Source organism: Tenrec ecaudatus, chromosome 2 (assembly GCF_050624435.1).
Source record: "Tenrec ecaudatus isolate mTenEca1 chromosome 2, mTenEca1.hap1, whole genome shotgun sequence".
NCBI lineage: Eukaryota > Metazoa > Chordata > Mammalia > Afrosoricida > Tenrecidae > Tenrec > Tenrec ecaudatus.
Window position 1 is genome coordinate 61,198,970 of NC_134531.1, and position 27,537 is coordinate 61,226,506.

A 27,537-nucleotide genomic window follows, 5' to 3' on the forward strand; every position below is an offset into this window, starting at 1 on the left:
GATTGACCTAATGCAACGCGTCTTTTGACTGCTGCTTCCATGAGCACTGATGGTGGATTCAAGCAAGACAACTCCTTGATAACTTAACCTTTTATCCCATTTTTCATGTTACCGATTGGTCTTCTTTATATTGAGTTGTAATCCATACTGAAGACTGCAATCCTTGATCTTCATCATTGTGTTTACCAGTCTTGTAGTAAAATAAATCTGGAACTTACTTCCTTTGTTCTTTGTGGCCCTCCCTCCTGCGCACGCTTCGTATCCCCTTGACAGACTGAATAGAAATTTCTGATGTGTTTTCCATCGGGCACTTTCCCACATATGTAGTTCCTCTGTAAAGAGCTCCAGTGTCATAGTGGGTTAGGTGCTGGGCTGCTACCACAGGGTCAGCATTTCAAGACCACTAGCAGCTTGGTCCTGGGGAGAAAGAGACTTTCTGCTCCCAGTAGATTGACAATCTTGGAAACCCTCAGGGGCAGTTCTAATGTGTCCTACAGGGTCACTCTGAGTTGAAATTGACTCGATGGCAGTGAGTTTGGTTTGAGTTTCAGTTGTGACAGGCCCTTTTATCTGTTCCCTCTATCAGATCATTCCTGGGAACAAGGGTTCTCAGAGCATTAGAGTTGAATGCTCACTCCCATCTCTCTCTCCCTGCAGGATCATGCCAGTGGTTGAAAAAACCAAAGTCAAACTCCCAGCCAGTGAGTGGATACTGACTCATTGTGACCCAGTGGGTTTCTAAGACTGTACACCTTGACCACAGGAGAAAGCCTCATCTTTCTCCCGAGAAGGGCTGGTGGTTTCAAAATGCTGGCCTTGAGGTTAGCAGCCCAATGCATAGTGGCTTCACATGCCTCAGGACCTCCTCTGCTGCAGATGAGACATCCTCAGTTCGTGCAGGCGGCCTCTCCATTAGTTCCTGGGACAACTCTCTGGGTCTGAGTCATCCGTGTCCCCTAAAGGAGATAAGAGTCATTCTGAGGTTCAGCAAGGTCTCTCCGCTCTTACTTGCTCAAGTTTCTGTTGGGAAACCCGAAGAGCCGGGTCTTGAGACCCTAGCATTCAAGATCAAGATCTTTATTGTTTGATATGAGATGAGGTTGAGGGTCAGATTGACAGAACCTCGGTGCATTCCTTCCCCAGTACTTTGTCCTGCACACCCACCCACATTGAGCAAAGATGAAACCAAACCTAGTGGAGCCAAGCTTTCCTTTCCTGTTACCAAGAGAGCTTCCATTTGGAGCAAACAACTTCCCTCTTCAGTCTGAGTACTGATCATCTGAGGCCCCTGGACAGTCAGTTCCAAAAGGCAAGGAAGGGCCTCAAGTCCACCCGGTGTTTTGAAATCCGTGTTTAGGTCCCAGTACGTGACAATGTGCTTTGCTCTGATGACACTTTTCCTTTCTAATAATAGAGCGGATGAAGTAATGTTGCAATTGATGTTCCTGGGCATTTGATTGGATAAGTGCATAAACTGTGGGGTAGGAGGGGGGTGGGGGGCTGCTGAATGGATGCCTCGCTTGGTATTCGGGCCCTATCAAGGTGCTGGGCCTCGGGCAACGTCAGTCGAACCGATTCTCTGCGTCTGCCAGTCCCGCCACAGATTCATTTGGGATCCTCAACCCGATGAGCCCACCGAGACCAGGGATCAAGGCAGCCGATTAGAGCCAATTGCTTGCTTCAGAGACGGCCAGCCTTTCCCGGCCTGGCGACGAGGGAGGGAGGGAGGGAGGGAGGGAAAGAGGGAGGGGAAAGACAAACGGAGCGCTGCTGCGGAAAGACACTAAAAGCAAGAGCGACACCCCTCCACCCCCACCCCCACCCCCACCTTGCAGCGCAGGCTTTGAAAGCCGCTCCCCCATCTGAATGGAAACTCGGAGCCGCCGGGCGGCGCGTTCCTTCTCGCCCAGCCCTGCCATCCATGCGGAGCGGAAGGCGGCGCGAGCCCGCGCCAGCGCCCAGCTCCCGGGACAGGGCCGGCGATGCTGCTGAGCCGAACTTGACCGAGCCCCTTCCTCGCTGCTAGGGGAAGCGATGCTGCGCGCGCTGCCCCCGCTCTCCTTCAAGCTGAAGGTTACCCACCCGCGCAGCCAGCCCCAACCCAGCGAGTGAGCGGCGCGTCTCGGGTCCCGGCTCCGGCTGCACGGCGGCGGCGCGCAGGGCAAGGACCGGGCCGCCCGCGCCGGGGCGCACTGCACCAGCGGCTTCGGCTTCGTGGATGTGTATGCATGAGTTCTGCACCGAATGGGCGCAAGAAGCGCCCCAGTCGCGCTACCCGCTCCTCGATCTTCCAGATCAGCAAGCCCCCGCTGCAAAGTGGGGATTGGGAGCGCAGGGGCAGCACCTCCGAGAGCGCCCACAAAACCCAGAGAGCCCTGGACGACTGCAAGATGGTGGGTGAAAACTGCTCCTCTTTTTTGTTGGTTTTTTTCCCTGGCCTCTCTTGGACGGGGGTGGGGGAGTTGTGTACCGTAAGCGTTTGCTGGAGTGCCAACCACTCCCCCACCCCCACCCCCTGGGCTCCTCCATGCGGATCACGTGCACTGGCACTATTTTTAAATGTGTAGTCCTCCAAATTCAGGGTGACACCCAGGTCGTAATGGCCCCGCGGGCAGGGAAGTGCCATGGTGAGGGTCTTGGGGGGCGGGCGCCTCCCCTTTGAGAGAATGGTGGAAGCAAAGGTCACTGTGAACTGGCTCGCTCACTGGAGAAGGGCGGGGTGGGGGTGCTGCCTTTGTGGGGGAGACCGTAGCAAACAAACCCAAGCCGCGTTCGCTCGCTGGGGGCTGCAGTGAGGACTAAGGTGCTGTCTCCCAGGCGGCGGCAGGGCTTCCCGTCAGTCTGGAAGCCAGAGGTGGACGATTTGCCTCGGAGGTCCCCTGCTGCGCATTCCCACCCAACTTCAGCTCCATGTGCAACCTCTGGAAGGAGTAGAGGAGAAAGTCTCTAACCAGAGTCCCCAGGATCTTTCTCTAGACACCTGGGAGTGGCATGTTAACTCTCCCAGGATGCCCAGGCTTTTCGGAAGCAGTCTGAACCTGGGAGTGGAAAAGCAGGGGTAGACCTAGAGCTTCCATCTCCAGGCATGCTTCGACGCTGCATCAACACTTGTCTTGGAGAAAGAGAGCTTGTCATCTCTGTGGAACAGGGCGCCCAGCAGTTTGTACACTTCTTGGAGGTTTGGGGAATGGGTGAAGGCCCCTGGGTATGCACACTGAAACAATAAACTTTCTGATGGTAAGGGTTTGGTGAAAGAATTTTCCTTCTTTTGCAGCTCGTCCAAGAGTTCAATACCCAAGTGGCCCTGTACCGAGAGTTGGTAATTTCTATTGGGGATGTCTCTGTCAGCTGCCCCTCACTCCGGGAGGAGATGCACAAGACAAGAACCAAAGGCTGTGAAATGGCCCGCCAGGCACACCAAAAACTTGCGGCCATCTCAGGGTAGGAGACTCCTGGCAGTATTTAGTAATTAAGATAAATAAGGTGTGGATGTTGCCGATCTTTATGATGGCAAAGGTCTCTTGGTGGATTTCTGCAAAAAAAAAGAATTTTTTTTTCAGTAAATGATCATTTTTTAAATCAGGTTTCTGCAAATTTAAGGTTTTAACTGGTGGCCCTGAGTAAATTCAAGCTATGTGCCAAATGACTAGCCTAAGGCATAAATCACTATCCTATTCTGCATAGATTTTGATGACTTTGTCCATGAAATGATTTTCTTTTAAATGAACTTTCAATGTGTTTTGCATACACTGTACTTTGGACTTTCCATTCTTTGTTGAATGCTGGACAAAACTAAAGTTAAACCATCATGCTTCAAGATAATTTTGTCATGTACTGCTAAACAAAAAGATTCTTCAGTAGAGAGAGAAAAAATATTTGCTTTATTCCAGATTAACTATTTATACCATTAGATACATTCCTTGGATACTGCTTAAAATAAAACCCTTAAAATAAAGCCTTGACTATGAATTCTCTCTCCACTGTCCCACTATGAAAAGAAACTTTAACATTAAAGAAAAAAACTCAAAAATTGGACAAATTCTCTAATCTAATTAAACATAAACTGATGTTGGCCCCCTGCAATTATTTTCATTTACTTTTCTCAGAGTTATGGATTCCTAAACCTATTCTTGGTGATAGCCTAGTGAGCAGAAACTTACCTTTTGATACTCTGCTCACTTCTTCCTAATCTCTCAATTTTTGGAGGAAAATTAACCATGGATTTCATGAGCAGTGCCTCCTGTTAAGATAAGAACTGGCAGCAAGGAAACACAGAAAACCTTCTACAAATACATTAATGTAAATTCTCAATATAAGTTCTCTCTATTTATCGCTCATCTGTTTATCTCTGTGAACATGACTATCATAAAAGAAGTTCAAATTAATCAGATGCACTTCATAATGTTGCAGACTGATCACTGATTGTGAACAGATCTATTTGACAATTTGGAAATATGGTATTTAATGCCAATAGCACATACAAGGATTATGAACAGTGTGTAAAGATGACAAAGCCCTTTGTTACCTCTCCTAATAACTACTTTGCATTTGACAATGTGTTTCATGTTAAGAATTAAGATACTCTGTATAATCTCCTTAAAGTGAGAGAGAAACAAACTATGCTCCCAACGAAATTTTAAAAGAAACAATATTAAGCAGCCTTATGCTTTTCTATTTTTAATAGTTATACTGTAGAACAGGAAGCTGATTGGGAAGTGTCACTGGCACTTGAGGTGGAAGTAGAAGGGAATTCAGGGACGAAATGCAGCTGCAATTAAAGGGAAAAAACCAGAAAGGAGAAATAGAACTATGCAGGGGAGCAATGCTGGGTTAAAACTACAGAGAAGTATATTCTCCATCCAAAAGAAGACAAGGCTTCGAAGAGGAAACTTTACACTTTGGGTGAAGTGGGGTGAATCTTCGTCAACTTTACATCCCAAGGGTTACATCCAGGATTTCCTTTAAGTTGGGACTCAAATTAATGACATGCCCCAAGCAGAGATGGTGGGTTAGAGAAGCGGACCAGGGCTTCCAGGGCATCTATTTTGCTGCACACTTAAAATTCAAGTTCTCTCAATGGCTTAGGAAATGAAGAGTCTGAAACTATTGGTTAAAGGAGAGTTTTGAGGTATTGTGTTGGAGTTTATTTAGCCCTGGCTTCTCGGCCCTTGATTCCTCCATATCTGAAAGTTGATGTTAATGAGGTACAGTTTTATAAGAATGGGTGGGGAAATTATGGACTCACTCTGAAAAGTTGAACCAACTCCATTAAACGTTCTAGGGGAGAATTTGACACATTTCCCTCGTCAAAATTGTGATTAAATACAACATAACCTTCTTTATGAAAAATGACAGCAATATAGTTGGAAGAAATCCCATAGTCCGCACCATCTGGGCTCCATTAATGATGGTGGTGATTCCTCTTGGTGGAATTCTGTTTCTGAAAATGCTGGTTAAATGGTCTCCCATTTCAAGCTTGATACGATAGCTGGTAGGGAGGCTGTAGGATGCTGTTTAAAATTGGATCCAGGGGTAATTTTTTGGAAAAGCAAAAGTTCTTAGGGACTGCAGGAAAAAAGAATGGATTGCTTGAGTGTCTCATTGCTGACATAATCTAGGCCCTATGTAGAACAACTCTCGGGGAGATATTAGTATCTTTATTCTATGAATGAGTCTCAGAGATATTAAGGATTAATCTCTAAGTCACAGAACTAAGTGGCAGGGCTAAGATTCTGCTCAGCTTTGTCTGATTCAGAAGCCCATGCTCTTGACGTAGGTGCTGCTATTCAAAAGGATGTTATGTGACCAAGAATGGCGTCCTGATGCGTGAGGCCACATAGACGAACCTTAGAACAGTACACTAAGCGAAAGATTGTCACAAGTCCCCCCACATTACATGACTTCATTTATATGAAATATACAGGAGAAAAAAATTCTAGAGTTAGTGCTTCCCTAAGACTGAGGGTAGAAATAGACAGTGTCTGAAAATCAGTCTAAGGCTCTTAGGTGGGGAATAAATGGGTTCTGAAATCTGACTGTGGTGATGGTTAAATAACTCTGTATGTTTACCAAAAATTATTGACAGGAGCACATAAAAAGAGGAAAATTGATGCTGCGAGAAGTGTACTTCAATAAATGGTGTTTTTTAAAAAATTTATTGTGAAGGTATCACCCTGATTAGCACTTGGTCTTCCATTAGCTTTATTCGCTTCTACATATGTTATCTTCGATTAAAGGGCTATGAGCCGCGGGGAGTGAGAGAAATAAATCTGGGTAATCTCTGCATCCACTAGGATTGCCATCCCACTAGGCATCTAGACTCCAATGTTTTGTCCTGTAGAAATACAGGTAGGGAAAGGCAGGACTCAAAGGTGTAAATGAATTCACCTCATTTCTGACCAACCCAGACCACTTCTTGTCCATCTGCCAGCTAGCTACCTTTGGGGTCAGCGAAGGGGAAACCAGGCTGGGAAGAGCCCAGTAAACAGAAGATTAAGAAAGATAAATAGAGAGAAAGAGAAAATAAATTGGAATTAAACAAGTTACCCAGTGCTGGGTCCCTTTCATCTCTGACCAATTCAAGGGATGGTGATTACAAGCGAAGGAAGTTCAGAGGGTGTTCATCACTCTATGACCCTGGTTAAGAAGTGTGTCTTCACAGGCACAATCAAAACACATTGTCAAATTGTGCTTAGGTCAGCAGAAGTTCAAGCACACTCTTTTCTTTCCAAGGCACCAAAAGTTTTGTGGACAAAATGAGTCGAGAGCCTCTTCTGACTGGCTTGATTTCCTGAAGGTTTTATATCTTCACTCCTTTGATTCTCGCCTGGATTTTAAAGTTAAGACAGCCTCAAAAGATCGCTTGATGAAGTGGTTTGCCAACTTTTTTTTTGTAAGCAGTGGAATTCTCTCGTGAATTTAAAGTGGAAAGCCAAATTTCTAAGGTGCCAACATGGCATTGCTTTGCACTGCTTGGTGCCGTGGTGGGAGCGAGGGATGGAGAGAGCGATCTTCCCCATCTCTGTGGAATTCCTTCTTAGAGCAGCATCTGAGACCATTCCTGGGAAAGAATCCTTAGGGCACCAAGGTCCCCACAGACCTGATTTGTATATTTATCATCCAGAGTTCTGATTTTGAGTATATTTGAGGCATCTTCAGGTCAGAGCATTTAGGTAACTAGAGAGACAAACAACTTGGTAGAGTAAGAGTAAAGACATTGGGCTGAAAATACTAGTTTTTGTGACTTTGTTGGAATTGCTTAACTTTCCGAATGTCTGTTCCCTCATTTGTAAACTGTCATGCCCACTCACAAGGTACTTTAGAGGATTAAAGGAGCAGTATGCCCTGCCCTGGTGCCATAGTGCCATAGTGGTTAAGAATTGGGCTGGTAAACACAAGGTCAGCATTTCAAAACCATCAGCCAGCTCCAATGTGGCCTCCTACTCCCACAAAGCGTTACAGTCTTGTAAAGTCACAGGGGCAATTCTTCCCTGACTCACGAGTTGGAATCAACTCGATGGCAGTGAGTTGGAGGTGTTTGCCACGTACATAGATGCCTCCCTGTGAGGCTGCTCCAAGGAGATAATCTACCTCGTTCCCTGGTCTGGTGCCTGTTGCATTGACCACCTGACCTCCAGAGCACAGCACACAGGGTAGGAGTGACCCAGACCAGCCGACATCCTCTAGCGACTCCTGGGAGTTGATGCTTGTGGGTTAGTGGTTAGGATTTCATTTCCTCTGCTGACACTAGGGATGAATCTATCTTCTTCAGACTGATCTTCCTTAGACATTGCCACATTCTGTTAGTGGCCGCTGAAGAAAGTAAAACACATCGAAGGATTCCCTCCAGATCTTAAAAACGAGGCTCAAATATGACGATGGGAAACAGCATTGACCCTGTTAGATCAGACCCTAGTGTTACTACTCTCTGTGGTCCATGTATGTGTTGATGTGCAGATGGATTCATAGGACCTGGAGTGGCAGTATACTCGCTGATTAAGTAAGAGAGCCTTTGATATCTGGCCACCAGTGTTAAAATCTTAGGAATATCATTCTCTTCTTTCTTATCCTATCCCTGGCAATTATCAATCATATTTTTCCTCTGTGCCTTATTTGCCTAATCACAAAAACAGAGTTAATAAGCTTGGGGGTCAAATGCAATGGTATTGTGAAGATTGAGTAAGTTAGCATTCATCAAACACTTAGAAGACCTTCTAGCAGACAGTAAAAAAGAGCATGCCCTGGTAGGCAATGGGTTACTAATCACAAGGGTTACGGTTCAAACTCACCAACCACTCCACACAGACTCAGAAATCTTCCAATTTAACCCTTTCACTGCAGTGTGGAAAAGATGAGGCTTTGTGCTCTCTTAAAGATTGACAGCCTCAGAAACCAAAAATAGGGTCACTATGAACTGTAATTGACTTGGTGGCAGCGGGCCATATGTGTGACAGCTAGGACTAAGCACAGATTAGTGTTACCATAAATAAGACACTAGAAAGTTAAATTGTCAACATACATTTATTTTTAAAACTATTACCCCACTACCACTGAATAGAGTCAGACTCACAGTGACCCAGTAGTACAGAGAAGTACTCCTTCCTAGGGTTTCCCAGCTTGTAGGTCTTTAAGGAAACAGACTGCCTCATCTTCTGCTGCTGAGCAACTGCGGGCTTCAGACCACTGACTTCACTGTTTCTTGATCCACTAGGATTCCTTTTACAAAGCTCAGCCTAGAAAATTCCTCAAAACATAATGTAAGAAAACAAGGATTTATTGCATCCAGTATATATTAAAATAATTTTTAAAATGAATCCATCAAATATTTTTCCAAATAAAATTGATTAGTTGGAATGTTGTCTTGTTTACCTTGATTTACATTGTGCTCTGGGGAGTTGTCTGTGTGATTGTCCAGAAGGCTATTGCTTGTTATGGATTGAATTATGCAATATCTGCCCCACCCCAGCATATATATATATATATATACATACATATATCTATAGATAGATAGGCATATAGATATATAGTAAATCCTAGCCTCTAGCCCTAGGGTTATAATCCCTTCGGGGAAGGAGTTGTTATGTGTGGTTTGATTTGGTTTAATGAGGCAGGATGAATGTAGGGTATATTTTGAGTCCATCTCCTTTGAGACTTAAAAGAAGATTAAACAAGCAAGTGAAGAACCGGAGGTGGGGGAAGGGAGGTGCCAAACCACCTGAAGATTGCCAAGGAGCAGAAGAAGCTCAAAGACACAAGGTCATTTCTCAAGAGCTGGCAGAGAGGAAAGGGTGTCCTAGAGTTGGCACCCTGAATTTTGGGCTTCCAGACTTCTAAACTGTGAGAAGATAAGTTTCTGCATGCTAACGCCACCCACTTGTGTTACTCTGTGTTCATACTACTACATAACTAAGACAACCATCAAAAGGTCTTTTCTCGAATAACTTAACATAATACAGAGATGTGAGGACTTGAAATATTTACGCTTGGAAACATTTTCTTTGGATAAATCAACCTAGATCATATGTTACATATCTTTGGACCTAGTTCTGCTATAGACTGCGGTCCATTGGACAAGGCTGCTGAGTTCTGCGTACAACAGTGAGAGGGTTGGATCGAATGACTTCAGAGTCTCCCAGCTTCATCCTTCCAGTGTTCTGTATTAATTCCTGTAGAATCCTATAGTCTTTATTTACACAATTAAGGTATGAAGAAAATGTGCACCAGGCAAGAAGTTTGATTATTTAAATTCCAAAAACAAATTAGTTGGGATGTGAACATTCTAGGTTCACAAGAAGAATCTGAATTGTCGAATGGTTTTCTGTAGCAATCCTCAGACCTGTGCTGAACAGCGTAGAGATTTTTTGCTGAACAGCCATAGACTTATTGCAGAACTTCTTTTCCTGACCATATAAATAGATCTTTTCTCTCCATGCCTTCTCTTCTGCTTTTCAATTTTTAAAACATTTGATTCCTATTTGATGTTTCTGCTCATCTTTTCCCTAGTCTCCTTCATGTCTGGCCTGTTCCCTTGTTTGGTTTGCCACGAAGTTACAAGGCAGAAAAGTGGGAGGAGAACAGAAGGCAGAGACTGACAGTTCAATTGGTGACTCTTCCTTTGTCCACTTGTCTGGAGCAGCAGCATTTAGGGAGGTGGTACATAGATGGGGTGGGGTGGGGGGGTAACGGTAGAGTTCTCATCTTCCACGTGTGTGGCTCAGATAATGCACATGCCTGCCCTTCAGGGAGGATCTGTATGTTGCTCTCGAGCTGAACTGGGATCAGCAGAGCTTCCAGACGAGGATAAACTAGGAGGAAAGACCTGACAATCTAACTTTTGCAAATCAGCTGATGAAAACACTGAGGATTACAATACCCATTGCCCAGTCCCTCAGATGGTTGATGTAGACCAGACAGTGGCTGGTTCAGTGTGCCGGCATTGCTGTGGATCAGAGCTGACAGCAACATGAGCTTGATGATCACCAAGCCAACTTCCTCAGCTTTCTTTGATTCATAGGCAGAGGCGGCCATAACTGGGCAGCAGCAGTCATGGCTGTTAGTAAAAAAAAAAAAAGCCTGTGGTTAGAGGACATCCTATGCCTTCCACTTTGTTCTTTATGTCCCCTTCCTGTCAAATTGGGTTGCATTTGTAACACTCCCTATTAACCAAATTGTGGGAGGCATGGTATACCTATGCAAGGTGTGTATGTGTGTGTGTATATATATAGATAGATAGATAGATAGATATAGATATAGATATATAGATATAGATATATGCTGTGCCTCACGACAATTCCCTGGACTCATCTGCAATAGAGTTTCATCCTGTGGGTTGTTCTGCCCAGAGTCATACACATAATAGCTCCCTATACTTTCTAACAACTCCCAGTCCCCGGTGTTTGGGAGGCAGTATCTCATATTAAGGATGAGATTTGCAACCATGGAACAGAATGTTTCCTGTATGAGTATACTCATAAAGAAACAGAACCAATAATACGGTTAGCACTTTGCTGCAGCCAATTTAGTTACTAGGATCTGACGGTGGGGAGTCCCTGGGTGATGCTAGCAGCTAACAACTCAACTGCTCGCTGAGAGACAGGCAGATCTTCTACACCCAGCAGTGCGTCAGAAAAAAGGTCTGGAGATCTACTTCTGAAAAAAATCAGCCATTGAAAACCATGTGTGATATGGTTCTGTTCTGACACACATGTTAAGGTCAGACCAGTACATTTGGATGCATAGCCACCCTACACACAGCAGAACAGACCAGGGCCCACCTGTGCCAGGTGTGCCCCATGTTGCAGACACTGGGTCAATTCATCTCTTTGAGGGTCTTCCTCTTTTTTCATTCCTCTCTACCAAGCATGATGCCCTTTTTCCAGGCCTGGTTTAAAATCAAGAAAGGTGTACATCAGGGTTGTATCCTTTCAACATACTGACACACATAGGGTCCCCAAAGTTGGATTCTACTGGATGGCAACTGGTTTTATCTGAGGATGGAACAGAAATCTAATGAAAGGGGACAATATTGGGGAGAGGAGCGAGGCATTTGGTCAATCCACCAAATGCCAAAGCCCTTCTCCGGATTGGAAGGAAGACTTGAGCAGGCAGTGGTCTCTCCATGGTGCTGATGCTGTTGCTTTCGAATCCATAAGCAGCTCTGGATGTTGTGGCAAGGTTCTGATTCACCCCGGTGGTTGCACAATGTGATGAACATAATTAATGATAATGAATAGTATATGTTTAAAAAGGGAACTGTTTCATTAACCACAGTTAAAAATAAGCGTTCTGCAGCTTGATACATTGTCCCCTCTGGGTAACAGGCCAGTAAGGAGAATCTGCTGCTTCGACTTCTGTGATGAGAAATTAAAAAGAGCCAGGGATGCTTTGCTGTGCCATGAAGCAAGGAAGACATCCAGTACAAATGGGGTCATGTCAAAAGGACACGGGAGCTAACCTCAGGGACTCCCACTGACAGAGGATGAATAATTGGGTTGTCAAAAAGACTAAAAACTACATGAGTGCGCAGTGAAATTAGAACAAAGACACACCTCTTTGGCCACACATACACACCCCGAAAGAAGGTGCTATTATTAGCAGCTAAATGAAACGTGATATGGACCCGAGACGAGGGACCTCGCGGTGCCTTTTTCAGTTTCGCCTTTTTGTATTGTGAACAGTTCTAATGACTTTCACCTTGATAAGTCTTCTTCATAGATGTCCCAATTAGAGAGAAAATTAAATCGAAAACAACGTTAGGAAAATCCATCATTACGATCCTATGAAGTGCACGAGCATTAAGAGTGGGTTTTGTTTATCTTTACAGCCTTAGCACTCAGTTCAGGGATGCTTCATATGTACATCTTGGGCGTTCATTAAGATTAACATTGTCCAACCTAATATGAAAGGAAGTTGGATTTTTTTTTTTTTTGGTACAAGGAGCTTTGGGCGATTACAGCAAGGTCAGCGTTTAAACCCACCAGCAGCTCCTAAGAGGGAGAAGAGGCTGTCTGCTCTTATTAAGATTTATAGTCTCAGGACCATAGACAGGGTTGCTCTAAGTCAGGTACATCAAATAATGGCATACGGACCCTCATAAGGAGGTGCAGGGCCGGGCCGTGCTTTGTCCTGCTGTCCCTATGGTCACTGACTCAATGGCACCTAATAACAAGAGGCTGATGCTGCCGATGACAGTAGGGTTGGGTTCTTATTATGTTTCTGGTATCTTGATACAGTAGCAACATCCACAGGTAAACTCAGCACACAGCATGAGCGGTGATGAGAGAATGACGGCCCAGGGCAGCGAATGGTAGCCGTGGTCATCCCTGCCACCACTTCATTCGAGCCTTCAATCTGGCTGGCCCCCTGCTGAGCAATTCCCATTTCCATATAATCTTTCTGTGCCCAGAAATATCTCCGGGAATCCTGTTAAATTCTGTAGATTCGGATTCAGGATCCCTGGAATAGAAATGCAAATTCTCAGGAGGCATGGAACAAGACTGCAAAAGTTCAATGTCCTGTCTGCCACCCTGCTTCTCAGCAGTCCACATACCTCTGCCCACTACTACTCAAGAGCATGGGCTCCATCTCCGAACCTCTCTTTCAGATTGGGCTCCCAAGACAAGAAGGTAGATCCTTCTCCAACAACCCGTAGCACAGATAACATGTCTCTCTGTGAGGTTAGAGCACCCACCGGTACCTCTATGATAAAAAGGGGTGGGAAATGCCTGGCTACAGATGAGTAAGAATTGAGAAGTTAGCTTACACTTTATGACATTTCTATTACATTTTATTCTTAATTTTTTCTAGTTTGTAATTCTAAAATCAATTTGTTTGGTCTTCAAATAACAGTGAACTTGAAGAGCATAGCTAAAAATCAGTTTTGAAAGACTAGCACATTGTTACAATGAATCAGTGGGCAGTGTGTGTTTTATAATTACTCATAAAATAATTACACTTAATTGGGGTTATTTACTAAAGCTCTCACCATAACATCTGCTGGGTGGTTTTATATTGGACAATTAAATAAACTTGCCATTGAGATCACTTTTTCTAAATAATTCCTTAAACTTCTAGTCTTTGATAATTTAATTGTCTCATTCCAGAAAGATATCTCTATGCAGTACATGTCTAGCGCAGTAACCATAATGACACCCGATTTGTTCCCTCTGCTCTACAAAACGTGATGGAAAATAAAAGAGAATCTCATGAAAAGCATTTAATTGCTTGTTTATATACACATACATAGAAACAAATAGTAAATTTATTTGTGAAATAGACCCTTGTTATGATAAAATGTCTGAGTCTTTAAACAGAAGGACTGATTTAGCAAATAAATGTTTCCAAACTAATGAAAACTCTAGAACGTCGCACTGACAAAAATCAACTTAGTTTTTGCAGCTGTAGATACAGAGTAAATTAGTTCAATTTAACTGAATTCAAGCAAAGGGGAGAGGGGGATGAGAGACAGGGTATTCTAAACCAGAAGATGCCAAGTCTCCGGTGCATTCTTTAGCCACTAAGACTAAAAATCTTCCGGTCTCCTCTGCCCATAGCCCAGCAGGTACTAAGTCCAGCAGTCGTTCATCCAGTAATGCCTATTGTATGCCTCTCATTTTACCCCATTTCTGTGACCACCATCCTAATTCAAAATGGTATCCCCTGGAACCACCAAGGATGGCAGTGTTTCCCAAGTTGTCCTTTTGTCTGCAGTCTCTCTTCTTTTTTCAGCTTATTCACTAGTTCCCAACTAATCATCCTAAAACTTTCCACCAAATCATGACATTTTGGGGCTTTACAACCAGGACTTTGAGTCAGCTGGACCCCCTTCTGAGATTTTACACTTCCACCTCTGATATACTGAATCACAGTCTATAGTTTAATAATACATAAGAATCATTTGGTGGCCTTGCAAAACTATAGATTCTGATTCAGCATACCTGGAATAGAAAGGCAAAATCTCTGCAGTGGGTGGAATCAATCTGAACCGGTTCAAAGCCTTGCTTAAAACTTCCACGAACTCCCCATTACCTAAAGCACTGTTTCTTCAAAGGCAATCCTGAGATCACGTATATCAGAATCTCATGGGATGCTCTCAGCCCTAAAAACCCCAAACTCCCTGGGAAGCAAAGCCTAGAAATCTGAACTTTTAAAAGCCCCACCACATGCCCACGGTATTCCCAGACATACTGCCCAAGAAGCTTATTGGCAGAAAACAATAATTCCAACTTTAGCTGCCCACTGGATTCACTTGGAGCACTTTTATACAAGTATTGCTAATTGAGTTCCATCCCGAGAGATTCTGATTTCAACGGTCTGGGTCGCAGCCTACGCCTTGGGGTATTTTTTAAAGCTCTCCCAATGAGACTCTGTCTCAAAAAGGATACTATTTGGCTCCTTGTATCAAGGGAAATGTTTTTTATCATGAAATGAGTGGAATTTTAGAGAGCAAATCAGTTTTGCATTAAACAACTCATACATATTGCTTCATGTCATTGATTTTGATCCCCACAATATAACATCACTTATCCCACGTCCTTCCTGTGTTTCCTGCTTCCCGTCCTCCTCCTTCCCTACTTCCTGACTTATGTACCTTGTCCTTGGGCAAATGCTGCCCTTTTGATCTCAAATGGTTGGTTGTTCTAAGGAGCTCATTCCTCCCTGGTATTACTGTTCACCTTATAGATATCTTTATTGTTTGGCTGAAATTTGAACCACAAGAGTGAGTTCTGTTTCAGGCCTGAAAAGGATACTCCTTGGCTATTGAAAAAAGGGGAGATGGGTTCAGGTTTGGGATGGGGATGCCACTCTTATGAATGTCAAGGTTTTATTTGCAGTCTCACATCTACCGCGTCGCTCACACTGAAAAGCAGAACAGAGGAAGGGTCTTAAAATATTAAGACATTTAGCTTTTCAATAACAACCCTATGGAAGAGATATGATAGTCAGAAGCCACTTCTATTTGGGAAGGTAGGAAGTTAGGCAAGGTGCCTTTGAAAGAGCTGCTGTGTAATTTTCAGAAGGGAGCCTGTGAAACAGGATAGGAGCTGCACAGAGTGGAAATAGAAGAAATCAATATTTGAAAAATGTGAGATTGAGTGGGCATTTGAAAGAAATACATTTTTAAACCTTTTGACAAATTGAAGGATATTTTCATAAAGGAGTTAGGCTGGAATGAGTTTTTATTAATAAAAGATGGACAACATAACGAGGGAAGGGTTTCTAGATAGGAGAAGAAACTGTATGATGACCTGTGGCCAGGTAATAAAGCGCTAATTAAGGGAAATTGAGCCCATACAAGCAGTATCATGTATAGTAGTTAGGGCATAAGGTAGTACTTGGTACATAATCCCCTAAATTATAAACATATTTGAAGCATAGGACATGTTTTTCTATCCTAGTTATCTAGTGTTGCTGTAACAGAAATAGCAGGAACAGACATCTTTAGCAAATTGAAATCTATTCTTTCACCGTTTAGGAGGAAAGACGTTTGAATACAGGGTGCTGGTCACCCAGGGAGCCTTTCTCCCTGTGTGGGTCTTAATTTATGAGCGTGGTCTTTATCTCTTCTCAGGATCTGAGAGCCTGGTCAGCGTGTCCGTGTTTCTTGGAGGTTACCGTGTGTCTCTTGAACATCAATCTTCTGCTGGGTCTAGGAGCTTCTCAACACAGAGGTCCTGGCTGCTTTTTGAATCTAAATGAGGTAGCCCTGATACCTTTTCTTGGAGCAGCCAAGTAGCTAGGTATATTTCAAATCCCTATTTTGTAGTAAAGGAAGGTACAAGGATGTTCGACTATTTTCTCAGCATATTTAGGGAGATGAAGGTCAGAGCACTGGCCTCTCCGCGGTCCACGTCTGTGTTCTCGCCACTACGATGGCCTGTCTCCCTGGGTAATGTTTCTTTTCTTGGAATGGCACAAGAATCAGCCATGCTTACCTAACCTTTCACGGCAACAAACCATTGCTTCCACTTAGAGGCTCTCTCTTCCCCAGGACAAGGAGCTCTTCAGCCAGCAGACAGCCGGTTTGAGGGCTTTTAAGGTTTCCTCAGAGGAAAACAGCAAGGAAGGGAAAAAATAACAAAATTATGGCCTTACCGAATCTGGCAGTGGAATGTGAACAGATCTTGGCTCAGCATTCTCAAGGCCTCAGCACTTCTTTTCAAACTTCAAATGTTTCAGCCTTCCCTTCCGCAGGCCATGTCTCCCCACCCCGGTTCAAACTTGGGAATCTTCATTCTCAGTTGTTGGCCTAAGGAAACCCTGGAAACGACTCCATGGGATCCTGCGTTGACTCGGGTCTTCGGGGGTTGAATTCCAAGTGATTCAAAAAGCAAGCGCATGAGCTCTTTTTACCCTGAGGGGGACGTATTTAGCACGAGCAGGAAACCACTTCACCACAGGGACAGTGGCTGCTCCAGTCCCACGGCATTTGTCTCCAGCTCAGGGCCCCACGGAGGCCGGCCGTGGAAGGACGAAAGGCGTTGAACTTGAGAAGTGATACCGGGAACTGAGTGTCTCAACGAAGACACACCCTCCCCCGGAGGACGGGAGCACTCGAGGAGAGTAGTGTCGCGTCTTCAAGCAGACAGGATTGGGAATAGATTACTGGGCCAATATCAGAACACTACCGCTGAAAACACCAAATAAATCACATTCGCTGCCGATAAGCCTGCAAGAGCGCCTGCTCTCCTGGAGCAACCCGAGGTTAAAGCCGTAACGGTAATTATCTCCATGATCTCCCCCCTGGGACTTCCAGTGTTCAGCTAGAATGACTGCCTCCTGGAGCTTCAGGCTCTGAGTTTTGTCTTAGTTGGTCTAATTGTGAAATATTTCAAGTTGACTGGGAATTTTTATTTCTATTCTTGCCATCCACTAACAGAGCTGAAGAAATATGCAAATTGATCGTTTTCGCTCATAGACACTAATTATCGGTGAACAGATGATTTCTGATATTTCCCCCTCGAGAGCTTTCCTATTTGTCTTAGACTTAAAACACAAGCTGGCACCCATCACCTCACCAAAATATTTCTCATGGAGGAAGAGTTGAAATAGAAATTTATTCCTAAAATTGATTTTGATACCTAGTAAGCACTTAATGTTTTGTGAATTGATTGTTTATCAAAAATACGTTGGGGTTATGAAGTTTATATTGCAAGGTGAGTTATTCTCTTTTTTTAAGTAGTTACTCCTCTGTTATTACAAGAAGCAGGTAGAAGAGAAAAATGGATATTTTCCCTCAGAGCAAGAAATGAATGTTGGGAAAAAATTTGTTTTTAAAAGGCTCTTTTCTTTACTTTTGTACTAGCACTTTATTAACTCTTCACTGTGTACTCATGTGTTCTTGAAAATATAATTATAGGCATTAATTTAAAAATGTACATTTGTTTTTGGTGTTGTAATAAGCCTCATTCAAGTCTTGCTCAAAAGTAATGTTATTGCTATTTTATGAGTGTTTTATGACCAACACAACGGATTTACTTTTCTCTTCTGCTTATCATCTGGGAATGTATAGTTGGAGTGAGTACAGCAGTCCTTTCCATGGAACAGAGAAATATACCCTCCTCAGACGTGTGTGCAAGGCCAGTTCCCTCAAGCATAGCAGGTGGTAGCCCTGGCATTCATCATTCCCAAAGATGTGAGGAAGTCACCTGTGGACATCTGAGAAGTTGATGTAAATCCAGGTAGTCAGCAAGTACATAGATTCAGAAGCCAGAACACGATGCTCCCCTCCCTAAAAATAGTAGCCACAATAGACAAATAAGAGTTGAGGGAAACTGGGTAAGTCCCATGAATGTGGGTTCTTTTGTTTTTTGTCACAAATCACATGTCCTATACCTGCAGTTGAGTTGAATGGCTGTATCTGTTTGAGTGCCGTGGCATTGCCGAATAATGAACAAACTGCCCAGATGAGTTTAGGCCACAGTCTGAGCCATAATGCAAAATCACTCCGCAAATGTTCCTTCCATAAAACAAGCCGTGTTAACTGCTTATATATTCATAGATTCCATCTTTTGTTTTCTGAAGATGAAATATGCTGTAAGCTTCACTGTCTGTTCAGAGTGGTTTTAAATTGTTCTCTAAATTTTAATATTAGGTGGTTATACAGATACCATCGTAGAGATGTTGTGCAAATGTGAAGTGAGTCCAAATATCTATTTAGGTGTAATCTTTCTAAAAGAAATATGATCACAGTTCATTCTGGAAAATTCTTTCTTCATCTCTTGGCATTATAAAGGCATTCTCCTCCTTCTGAGAAGAATATTCTGTGGGAGGCAGCATAGGAGAATGATTCACCTGGAAAAGAGGAGAAGAAATGGAGCAAAGAGGTCAAACAGTACTTTGGGGAACTCTGCTGATTAGGATTTGGTACTGCCAGGAGATACAGCTCTGAAGGAAGTTGAAGGGCGTCTATTTTCTGTGACTAGAAATATCTAGTCACAAATGAATTAAGGCAGTGTGCATTCCCAAGGCTCCAAACGGAGATTCAAGAGCCCAGGTACAGTCTGAAAGAATGAAGGCAGCTAGCCAGGGAGGGCTGTGGTGAGCGGGAGAGCACACACCTGCTGATGTAAAGCAGTGGCTGTGAACCAGGCTTCCTTCATGGTTGATTCCCATGTGGAAATGTGACTCAAATGGTGAGAGGTTTACAGCCTTTGGATATTCCATCGTGAGAAGCCACTGATTCATGTTTGCATGTGACTTATCACAATTTTCAAATGTTGGCCAACAGAAAAAGTCTCCCGATTAAATATGGTCTTAGCCATCAACACTTGCCTTTGTTAATTAAACATTGGCTTGTTTTCTCAGAAGGGGCATTAGTGGGATCAGCATTGGGCTGCTAATCACAGCGTCAGAAGTTCAAACCCTTCAGCTACTCAGTGGGAGGAAGAAGAGACTGCCTGCTCCCTTCAGGATTGGCAGCCTTGGAAATGCTCCCTTGGATCCCTTGGAGTTGGAATCCTCTTGATGGCAGTGAATTTTTCCAATTGTTTGCTTAAATCTTTGCAGGCTGTTGATCATGACAATTGGAGAAATACCTGGATCTTTTGTCACTGTCAGTTTTTGTGTTAGTAACTGTGACCGGGATTACCTTCCTAATTTCTTTGATGCTTTCAGAATAGCATATTGCAGACTGCTGAATTTTGTCAATACCTATCAAATGATATATAAAACAAACAAACCAAATATCAAAACCAGAGACATATATTTGTCTTTGCATTATGAATTTATTGCGGCCAAAGCTATTTTAGTAGCTGTAGGAACATGACTTGGAGTCTGGGGTGGTACAGATGCTCAGTGGCTAACTAAAAAAGACGGAGCTTTAAGTCCCCCCAAGGGTACGGTAAAGAAAGGCTTGGTCATCTACGTCTGAATTATGAGCCATTGAAACCCTGTGGAGTATAATTCCCCTCTAAGATTTCCTCTGACTCAGCGTTGACTTGAAGACGATTAGTTTCAGGACTACATTAAGCATTTCTGAATTGAACCCAAGGAAAAGAATGAGGAGAGTTGCGCATTGACCTGTCTGTCAAATTACTCAAAAGCCCCCGCCTTTGGGGAAGAACGCAGTTCCAGGCCTCAGAGAGAGTGAGGGCCACTGCCAGAGCGCCCCAATAAAGTGAACACTGCAGTAAAGTGAGTCACGCGGGCTTTTCTTTTTTTTGGTTTCCCAGTGCACCTAAAAGTTGTGTTGACACCATCCTCCTGTCTGTTAACTGTGTGATAGAATAAGTCTGAAATATTGTGAGAATTGCCAAAAGGTGATGCAGAGGCAAGCAGGGAGCACATGCAGTTGGAAAAATGGTGCCATTGGGCTTTCTAGATGCAGGGTTGACCCCAAATTTACCTGTGGAGAACACAACATCTGCAAAGGGTAACAAAGCAAAGTGCATAAATGAGGTATGCCTATATTTAAATAATCATATAGCTTGCATATGGTCATGCCATTGAAGCAGGAGCCATTTACCTGATTGGAATCAAAACCAAGACAAATGGGTAGGTACTGAATATTGAGCATACTTATTTCAAATTTGTCTCAAGAAGATACTAAGGGGAAATTAAAAGCAAACCCCTCTTTCCTTGATTTCTTGTTATTTTTGTAATTTAGTACCTGGTAGGAGTCAAGTGAAAAAGGACATTGAATATGAAATACTGACAAATGTCAATTTATACAGAAGAGTTATGGCCACTTCTGGACAGCGATTTCTGAATTTCCAGTAAAGAATAAAATGCTATGATCAGCTTCTCGACGTGCAAGTATGGAACCAACAGCATTTTTCTCATTCCAAGTATCGAAACTTAATAGGCCCCAAATGGATTGACCATTCCTCTATTCCACAATCTGCTGCCTGCCCTTCCAGCCTCCCATGGGTAACAGGAGATGAAGGTTAAGGGCACTGGGGCTGGGAGGGCGTGGGTGTCACCTGTGGAGAAAAGCTCATGAGATAGAATAGATACGCATTTGAAGGCAAGTTAGATCGAATGGCTGACCTTTAAGTACATACAGACTCTAAGATGCTAGCATTCTCTGACAATTTGATATTTCAATGGCAATCATGGCTAAGGCCAGGCTCACTGGAAGCCTCTGTGACACGGGCAGGGGCGGAAAGTGCATGTGCCCAGACCAGCCTACTCTGCTGGGACGGTACGGTAAGCAACTCCTGGGACTGTTTAGGGACCGGCTAGTGTTTTATCAAAGTACAATTCCAGGGATTCGCGGAGCTGCCTGGGGAGCCCAAGCAGAGGCATTTATATTGAAAATGAGTGCTAACGCTCAAATACAAGTGGCGAGAGCCCCAGCCACTCCGAGTCCCCTTTGCCCCCCAGCCCTCTCCCGCGCCAGCTCCAACACCAGTCGTTAAAACCCTCTATCACCGGAGCCCGAACAGAAACGTGCACTTCTCTTTCAACTTTAAAGACCAAATATCTAATGAAACTTGACTAGCATAGTCTGGTGCTGTTATAACAAGACAGAATAATTATAGAACATTTTGAAAAGCTCAGTGATAGAGTTTGCTCTGTACCTTTGCAAAATTGAATGTTGAGGAGTCCCAGGGCACCTCTCTGCACAGTCTGGATCCCAGCACCCGCATGGCATGAAGCAGAGCCTGTATACGTCCCACTCATCTTAATTAAATCAGAGAGTCTGAAGTTGAAGCCTGCATGATATTTTCTCAAATACCCACTGGCGATAAGAGAACAGGCAGCCGCGTTGAGAGCCTGGGGTGAGATCTTCCGAAATGAACGGGTCTTTAGAGACTCCCAGGGAGAAGGTCATGCAATCCTTCCAATGGGGGCTTCTCTAGGCTGCAGGTTTTGTAGCATTTCTCAGGGGTTGCTCCCCTCCAAACATGTGTCTGTTATTACAGAATTGCATATCACAGTGGAAAGTGAGAGAGATGATTAAATAATGAAGTACCCAGGCAGTAGTACACCATACAAGCATTTAAAATAACATAAGGTGAAAAAACACAGTCACATGTGCGTGCACACACACGCATCACTGTTGCACCCGTGGGGGATTGGCTGCGGACTGCCACAGGTATGCCAATCTGCGATGCTCAGGTTCTTCCCTAAAATGGCGTGTGTCTGCGCACTTCGACTCGGAAGCGTTCAGTCATCTCTAGATTACTAACGCAATGTCGATGCCAGGAAATGCCGCTTTAAGCTCCCTTTTCGCCTATCTGGGATTGCTTCAACCACTTCACTCCCTCCCTCCCCGCCCCCACTGAGAGTACAATACTGTTGTCTGGGGGTGCTTGATCCTAGGATGTGCATATGATGAACCCTGGTTTATGGAAGGCCGGCTGTGTGTTTGTTTTGTATGAGGGGTTTCAAAAAGTTCATGGGGAAAATGGAATGAAAAAAAAATTTTTTTTTAAAATCACAATTTTTCCACGAACTTTTTGAAGGTGTGTGTGTGTGTGTGTGTGTGTGTGTGTGTGTGTGTGTACACAGACCTTTCTCCAAGGTGACTCTGGGTAGACTCTAACCTCCAACTTTTCAGTTAAGGAGCTAAGCACATTAACCATTTGCAGCACCTTTCAAAATCCAAACTCACAGACATTGCGTTGATGCCTACTCATAGCCACCCTCTAGGACGGGGTAGAACCGCCCCTGTGGGTCTCTGAGGCTGGAACTCTTCATGGGAGTAGAAAGTTTCATCTATTCTCCTGAGGAGCAACTGCTGGTTTTGAACTTCTGACCTGTGGTTAACAGTCTAACATGTAACCCACTACACCACCAGGGTGTAGGGCCTCTAATATAGGTAAAGTTCTAAGCAAAATATCCAACAAATAGGCAATAGTCTCTGGCTGTTATTATTATAACTTTTCTAGTAGTTATTAACCAAAAACTATTTTTTAGGATGGGCAAAATTTTCATTGTAATCCAGAAGAGGGGATTGTATAAATATGAATTTATGGCTTTACCAACTTGGAATGCTAATGAAAATAATGTTCAGAAGATTACATTTTGATTAGAACAATTTTTTTCACCATTACAGAGCCAATAAAAATGATAATTTCAAGTATTCAAAAAATAAACCCTCTGTAGTCTGACACCAAAACAGAATGCTTTTTGTTTTAGTTTTTCACAAAGATATGGTGAGCCACAAATAAAAGAAGGTACACTAGAATGTGACTCCAGGTTGAAGAAAGTATTTTTCTGTTTTATAAGTAATTCAGAAAGGGATAGTATATGCATATAATATGAATGAATCTTGACTTTATCGTCAGGCCTATGGTCAAGAGAATAGCAAAAAGAAACTCTCATTCATTGGTGGTTTCAACTCACAAACGTGTGGAAATGAATAGATTGTGAAAACATAGGCGAGTGGTTCCCAAAGTTATCTGGCCCTGGAATGACCAAGGGAGCTTCAACTCATGGTGGTGCTTGCATACCACGCCCATAAATTCGGCCTTTTTTAGTGTGGGGTATGACCTGGATGCTGGAATTTTTTTAAGGCCTCCAGGCAATTCTGATGAGCATAGACAGAGCTTCTCTCTTCTGTCCCTCAAGGAACGGAACATAATTAGGCCATGGCTGTGGGGAGCACCCAACAATAGTCTCATCCTTTTTTCCCTCCCTCTTTGTCCTGATGGAAAGGTAAATCAATGACCCAGAAACATCGAGGGCCAATGATCAGATTTCATCTGCAGCCCTTGCTGTGCCAACATCATGCCATCCTCCATTTTGCATGTTACTTCTGCTTGAATTTTCACAACTTTCTTTTAACTGTGCCATGGGACCAGACAACTTTTATTTATGTCCACTCTTTCCATTGACAGGATGTTGACTCTCTACACTACACCATAATAATAAACCTGGGAAATATGGTTTGGGTCATGGTAAGTTTAGGTAATAAGAGTCCTGGTGGTGTAGTGATTAAGAGTTGGGCTTTAACCTGCATGGTTGGAAGTTCAAAATCACCATTAGTTCTGCAGGAGAAAGACTGGGCTTTCTAGTCAGGTAAACAGTTACAGTCTTGGAAACCCACGGAGGTTGCTATGAGTCAACATTGACTCAAAGGCAGTGAGAGTGAGATAATTTTTTTAGCTCATTTTATTGGGGGCTCATACAGCTCTTGTCACAATACATACATGCATCCATTTTGTCAAGCACATTTGTACACCCATTGCCATCACTATTTCCAAAACACCTTCCCTTCCCCACCCTTCCTTCCTTCCAAACCCCTGATAATGTATAAATTATTTTATCATGTCTTACACTGACCGATGTCTCCTTCACCCACTTTTCTGTTGTACATCCCCCGGGAGGGGGTTATATGTAGATTATTGTGATCAGTTCCCTATTTCTCCCCCTATCGTCCCCTTCCCCTCCTGGTATCCCTATTCTCTTTATTGATCCTGAGGGGTTTATCTGTCCTGGATTCCATGTGCTTCCAGCTCTTATCTGTACCCGTGTACATACTATAGTCTAGTCAGATTTGTAAGGTAGAATTGGGATCATACTAGTGGAGGGGAGGAAACATTAAAGAACTAGAGGAAAGTTTTATGTTTCATCGGTGCTATACTGCTCCCTGACTGGCTTGTCTCTTCCTTGGGACCCTCCTGTAAGGAGATGTCCAATTGCCTACAGATGGGCTTTGGGTCTCCACTCTGTACTCTCCCTCATTCACAATGATATGATTTTTTTTTTGTTCTGGGTCTTTTATGCTTGATACCTGATCCCATCAACACCTCATGATCACACAGGCTGGTGTGCTTCTCCTTTGTTGCTTCTCAGCTACATAGCCACGTGCTTGTCTTCAAGTCTTTAAGACCCCAGGTGCTATATCTTCTTATAGCTGAGCACCATCAGTTTTCTTCATCACATTTGCTATGTAACCATTTTGTCTTCAGCAATCATGTCGGGAAAGTGATCATCACAGAATGCCAGGTTATTAGAACAAAGTGTTCTTGCATTGAGGGAATACTTGAGTAGAGGCCCAATGTCCTTCTGCTACCTTGATTCTTAACATATAACTATATGTACACATATCTATTTCCCTATCGTAATATATAAATATATTTATATATTTACATGTCTGTATTTAGACCTCTATTAATACCCTTTGCCTCCTAGTGCTTTCCTCTATTTCCTTTTACTTTCCTCTTGTTCCTCTATCTTGTTTGACCTTCATTTGGGTTTCAGTAAGTCCTCTCGGTTACATTGCCCTTGATCAAGCCCTACCAGGCATCCCACATCTGGTTAACTGTAGATTTTATATCACTTGTTGTTCCCTTGTCCCTGGGTTTGTTAACACCCACTTCCTCCCCTTCCTCCACCTCCCCCTTTCCCCTCTCTCTGATTCCCCTGGAACCATCCGTCCCATTGTTTTCCCCCGGATTGTTTATACTGCCTATCTTATCTAGGTAGGCATGCAGAGACAACAATCAGCACAAAAACAAGAGAGTGAGAGAATTGTAAGTAAAATCCAAAGTTGAGATAATAGCTTTGAGGAATCTAGAAATCACTTCTTGTAACATCCACTCCAGGTTCAAAACCCTGAATATCCACTGATTGTTTTTGCATCCTGGCTGCAGAAAATGGGGTGAAGAATACTCTCTAATTCAGCTTCCAAGAAACAGGTCCCTGTGAATCCTTCATTGGAAGTATACAGTGATCAGCAGGCAAAGGAGATTTCAAGGATGTGACGTTTTAGTAACTGGTTGCCAGCTCTTTCTTTTGAGCCTGTGAGTGACTCAAGAACCATCAACCTTTTAGTTCATGATCAAGAACAGTTTACACAACCAGGGACTCCTCCTTAGAACATTACTTTGTTATATTTTTATTCTATGTTTTTGACGAGAAAGTGAAGGCTCATAGAGATTTAATGACTTGTTCAAGATCAGTACATGTTCATATTGTAATTGCATACCATCGAGTCATAGTGATCCAGTGTAGGATAGAATGAAACACTGCCCTGTCCTGTGCCATTTTCAGTCTTGTTATTCTTGAGTACATTGCTGCAGTCACTGTGTCAATCTGTCTCAAGCTGTTAAGGATTTTAGTTCCTTTTAGACCCTCTACCAAGCATAAGTTCCTTCTCCAGGGACTAGTGGGATTAATCTGACTTTGCAGTTATCAGCCCAGTGCAGTTATAACCAGCAGTGCCTGCAGACCACACTTCAGAAGATCTAAAGAGTTATGTAGCTATGTTGGGCAGAATCCATTTCCATTGAGTCCTTCCCAGTTTCTAGCAATCCTGTGTGTTTCAGAGTAGAGCTGTGCTTCATATATTTTAATAGCTAATTTTTCAGAACCAGATTGCCAGTCCTTTCTTCCATGGTGACTCTAATGAACTTGAAACACCAACTTTTTGGTTAGTAGCTGAGGAAGTTAACTGTTTGCGCCAGCCAACAACTCTGTAACTATATTAATGACCAATAATTGGGGGAAATGGCAAGGAAGAGCAGCTGGCTCTACATGTGTGAAGAGAAAAGTGGGTTTATTGGAAGGCTAGGTATACGTTCATTATACATTTTCACACAACTGCAAGTATTCTAACTCATGTAGGACAGCATACAACTGCCCCTTCTGGGTTTCTGAGATTGTAAATCTTTATCAGAGCAGGGGGGCTGGTGGAATGAAACTACTGCACCGCCCTGGGATGAACGCCCAGGTCATCGTGTGCAGCATCCTGGAGAGAGGCACTTGCCCTAGTCCAGCTTCTGTAGAAGGCAGAACACTGTGACCTGTCAGGATCACCTGTGATGGAAACCCCTAACCTGGAAGAGATGGCTCAATGCTGAACAGCCAAAAATGGCATGTCTTGAACAACTGCACTGTTTTAAAAACTGCACTGCTGGTAGTTCAAAACCACCAGCCGCAGCACAAGACAAAGATGGGCTTTCTATTTCTGTAATGATTTACAGTCTCAGAAACCCTTAAGGGTGTTTCCACTCTGCGTTATAGGGTCGCCAAGAGTCAATATTAACATAATGAGAGCAAGTTTTGTTATTTTTAACCACTCTCAGGGAACAGGTACTTGGGTATGTGTCAGTTTGGGGCCCAGGGGTTGCAGGGGGGATTGGTATATTTCAGTTTTTCTCTCTTTTTCTTCCCCTGCATGGTCCCATCAAGCCCGCCCTCTTGTCACATGAACTTTCCCTTGTAGGTATGTGGTGGGCTGGGATTAGAGCAAGTCTCCATTACTTCTGCATCCTCCTGACAGATGTGAAGAGCAAGCGAGTGACCCACCTCTCTCTCCCTCAGTTTGGTGGATCAGTCCTCTGAGAACTTGCCACTTCCTGGGCCCCTATCTGGGCTTTTCCCATCAATTTTCCCAGTGAGTGTCAAAGCTACTGGCCTCTCCTACTTGGGAGATTCCAAGCTCTGGGCTTTTGTTTCTGTGTTGCTGTTTTCAACTCTGTTGTACAGCATGGACGGAGAGCATCTGTCTAAGTAGCCACGTTTCCCCAGATCACTTTAATATGTCTATCTGCCCAGTTTTGAAGATTTTAATTTTCTTTATATTGGGTTGCGATCCATGCTGAAGGCTGCAGTCTTTCGTCCAAGCTGAGGAATAACGATGGG

At 43.5% G+C, this 27,537-nt stretch overlaps 1 protein-coding gene across 1 annotated transcript in view; it reads left to right on the forward strand.

Annotated features, from left to right (window-relative positions):
• Positions 1-2,228: 2,228 nt before the first annotated feature.
• Positions 2,229-27,537, forward strand: part of RGS7BP (regulator of G protein signaling 7 binding protein) — a 134,935-nt gene continuing 109,626 nt past the window's right edge. The window contains exons 1-2 of the mRNA XM_075543031.1: positions 2,229-2,393; positions 3,275-3,441. Coding sequence (XP_075399146.1) covers positions 2,229-2,393; positions 3,275-3,441 — 332 coding nt within the window. The remainder of the gene's footprint in view (positions 2,394-3,274; positions 3,442-27,537) is intronic.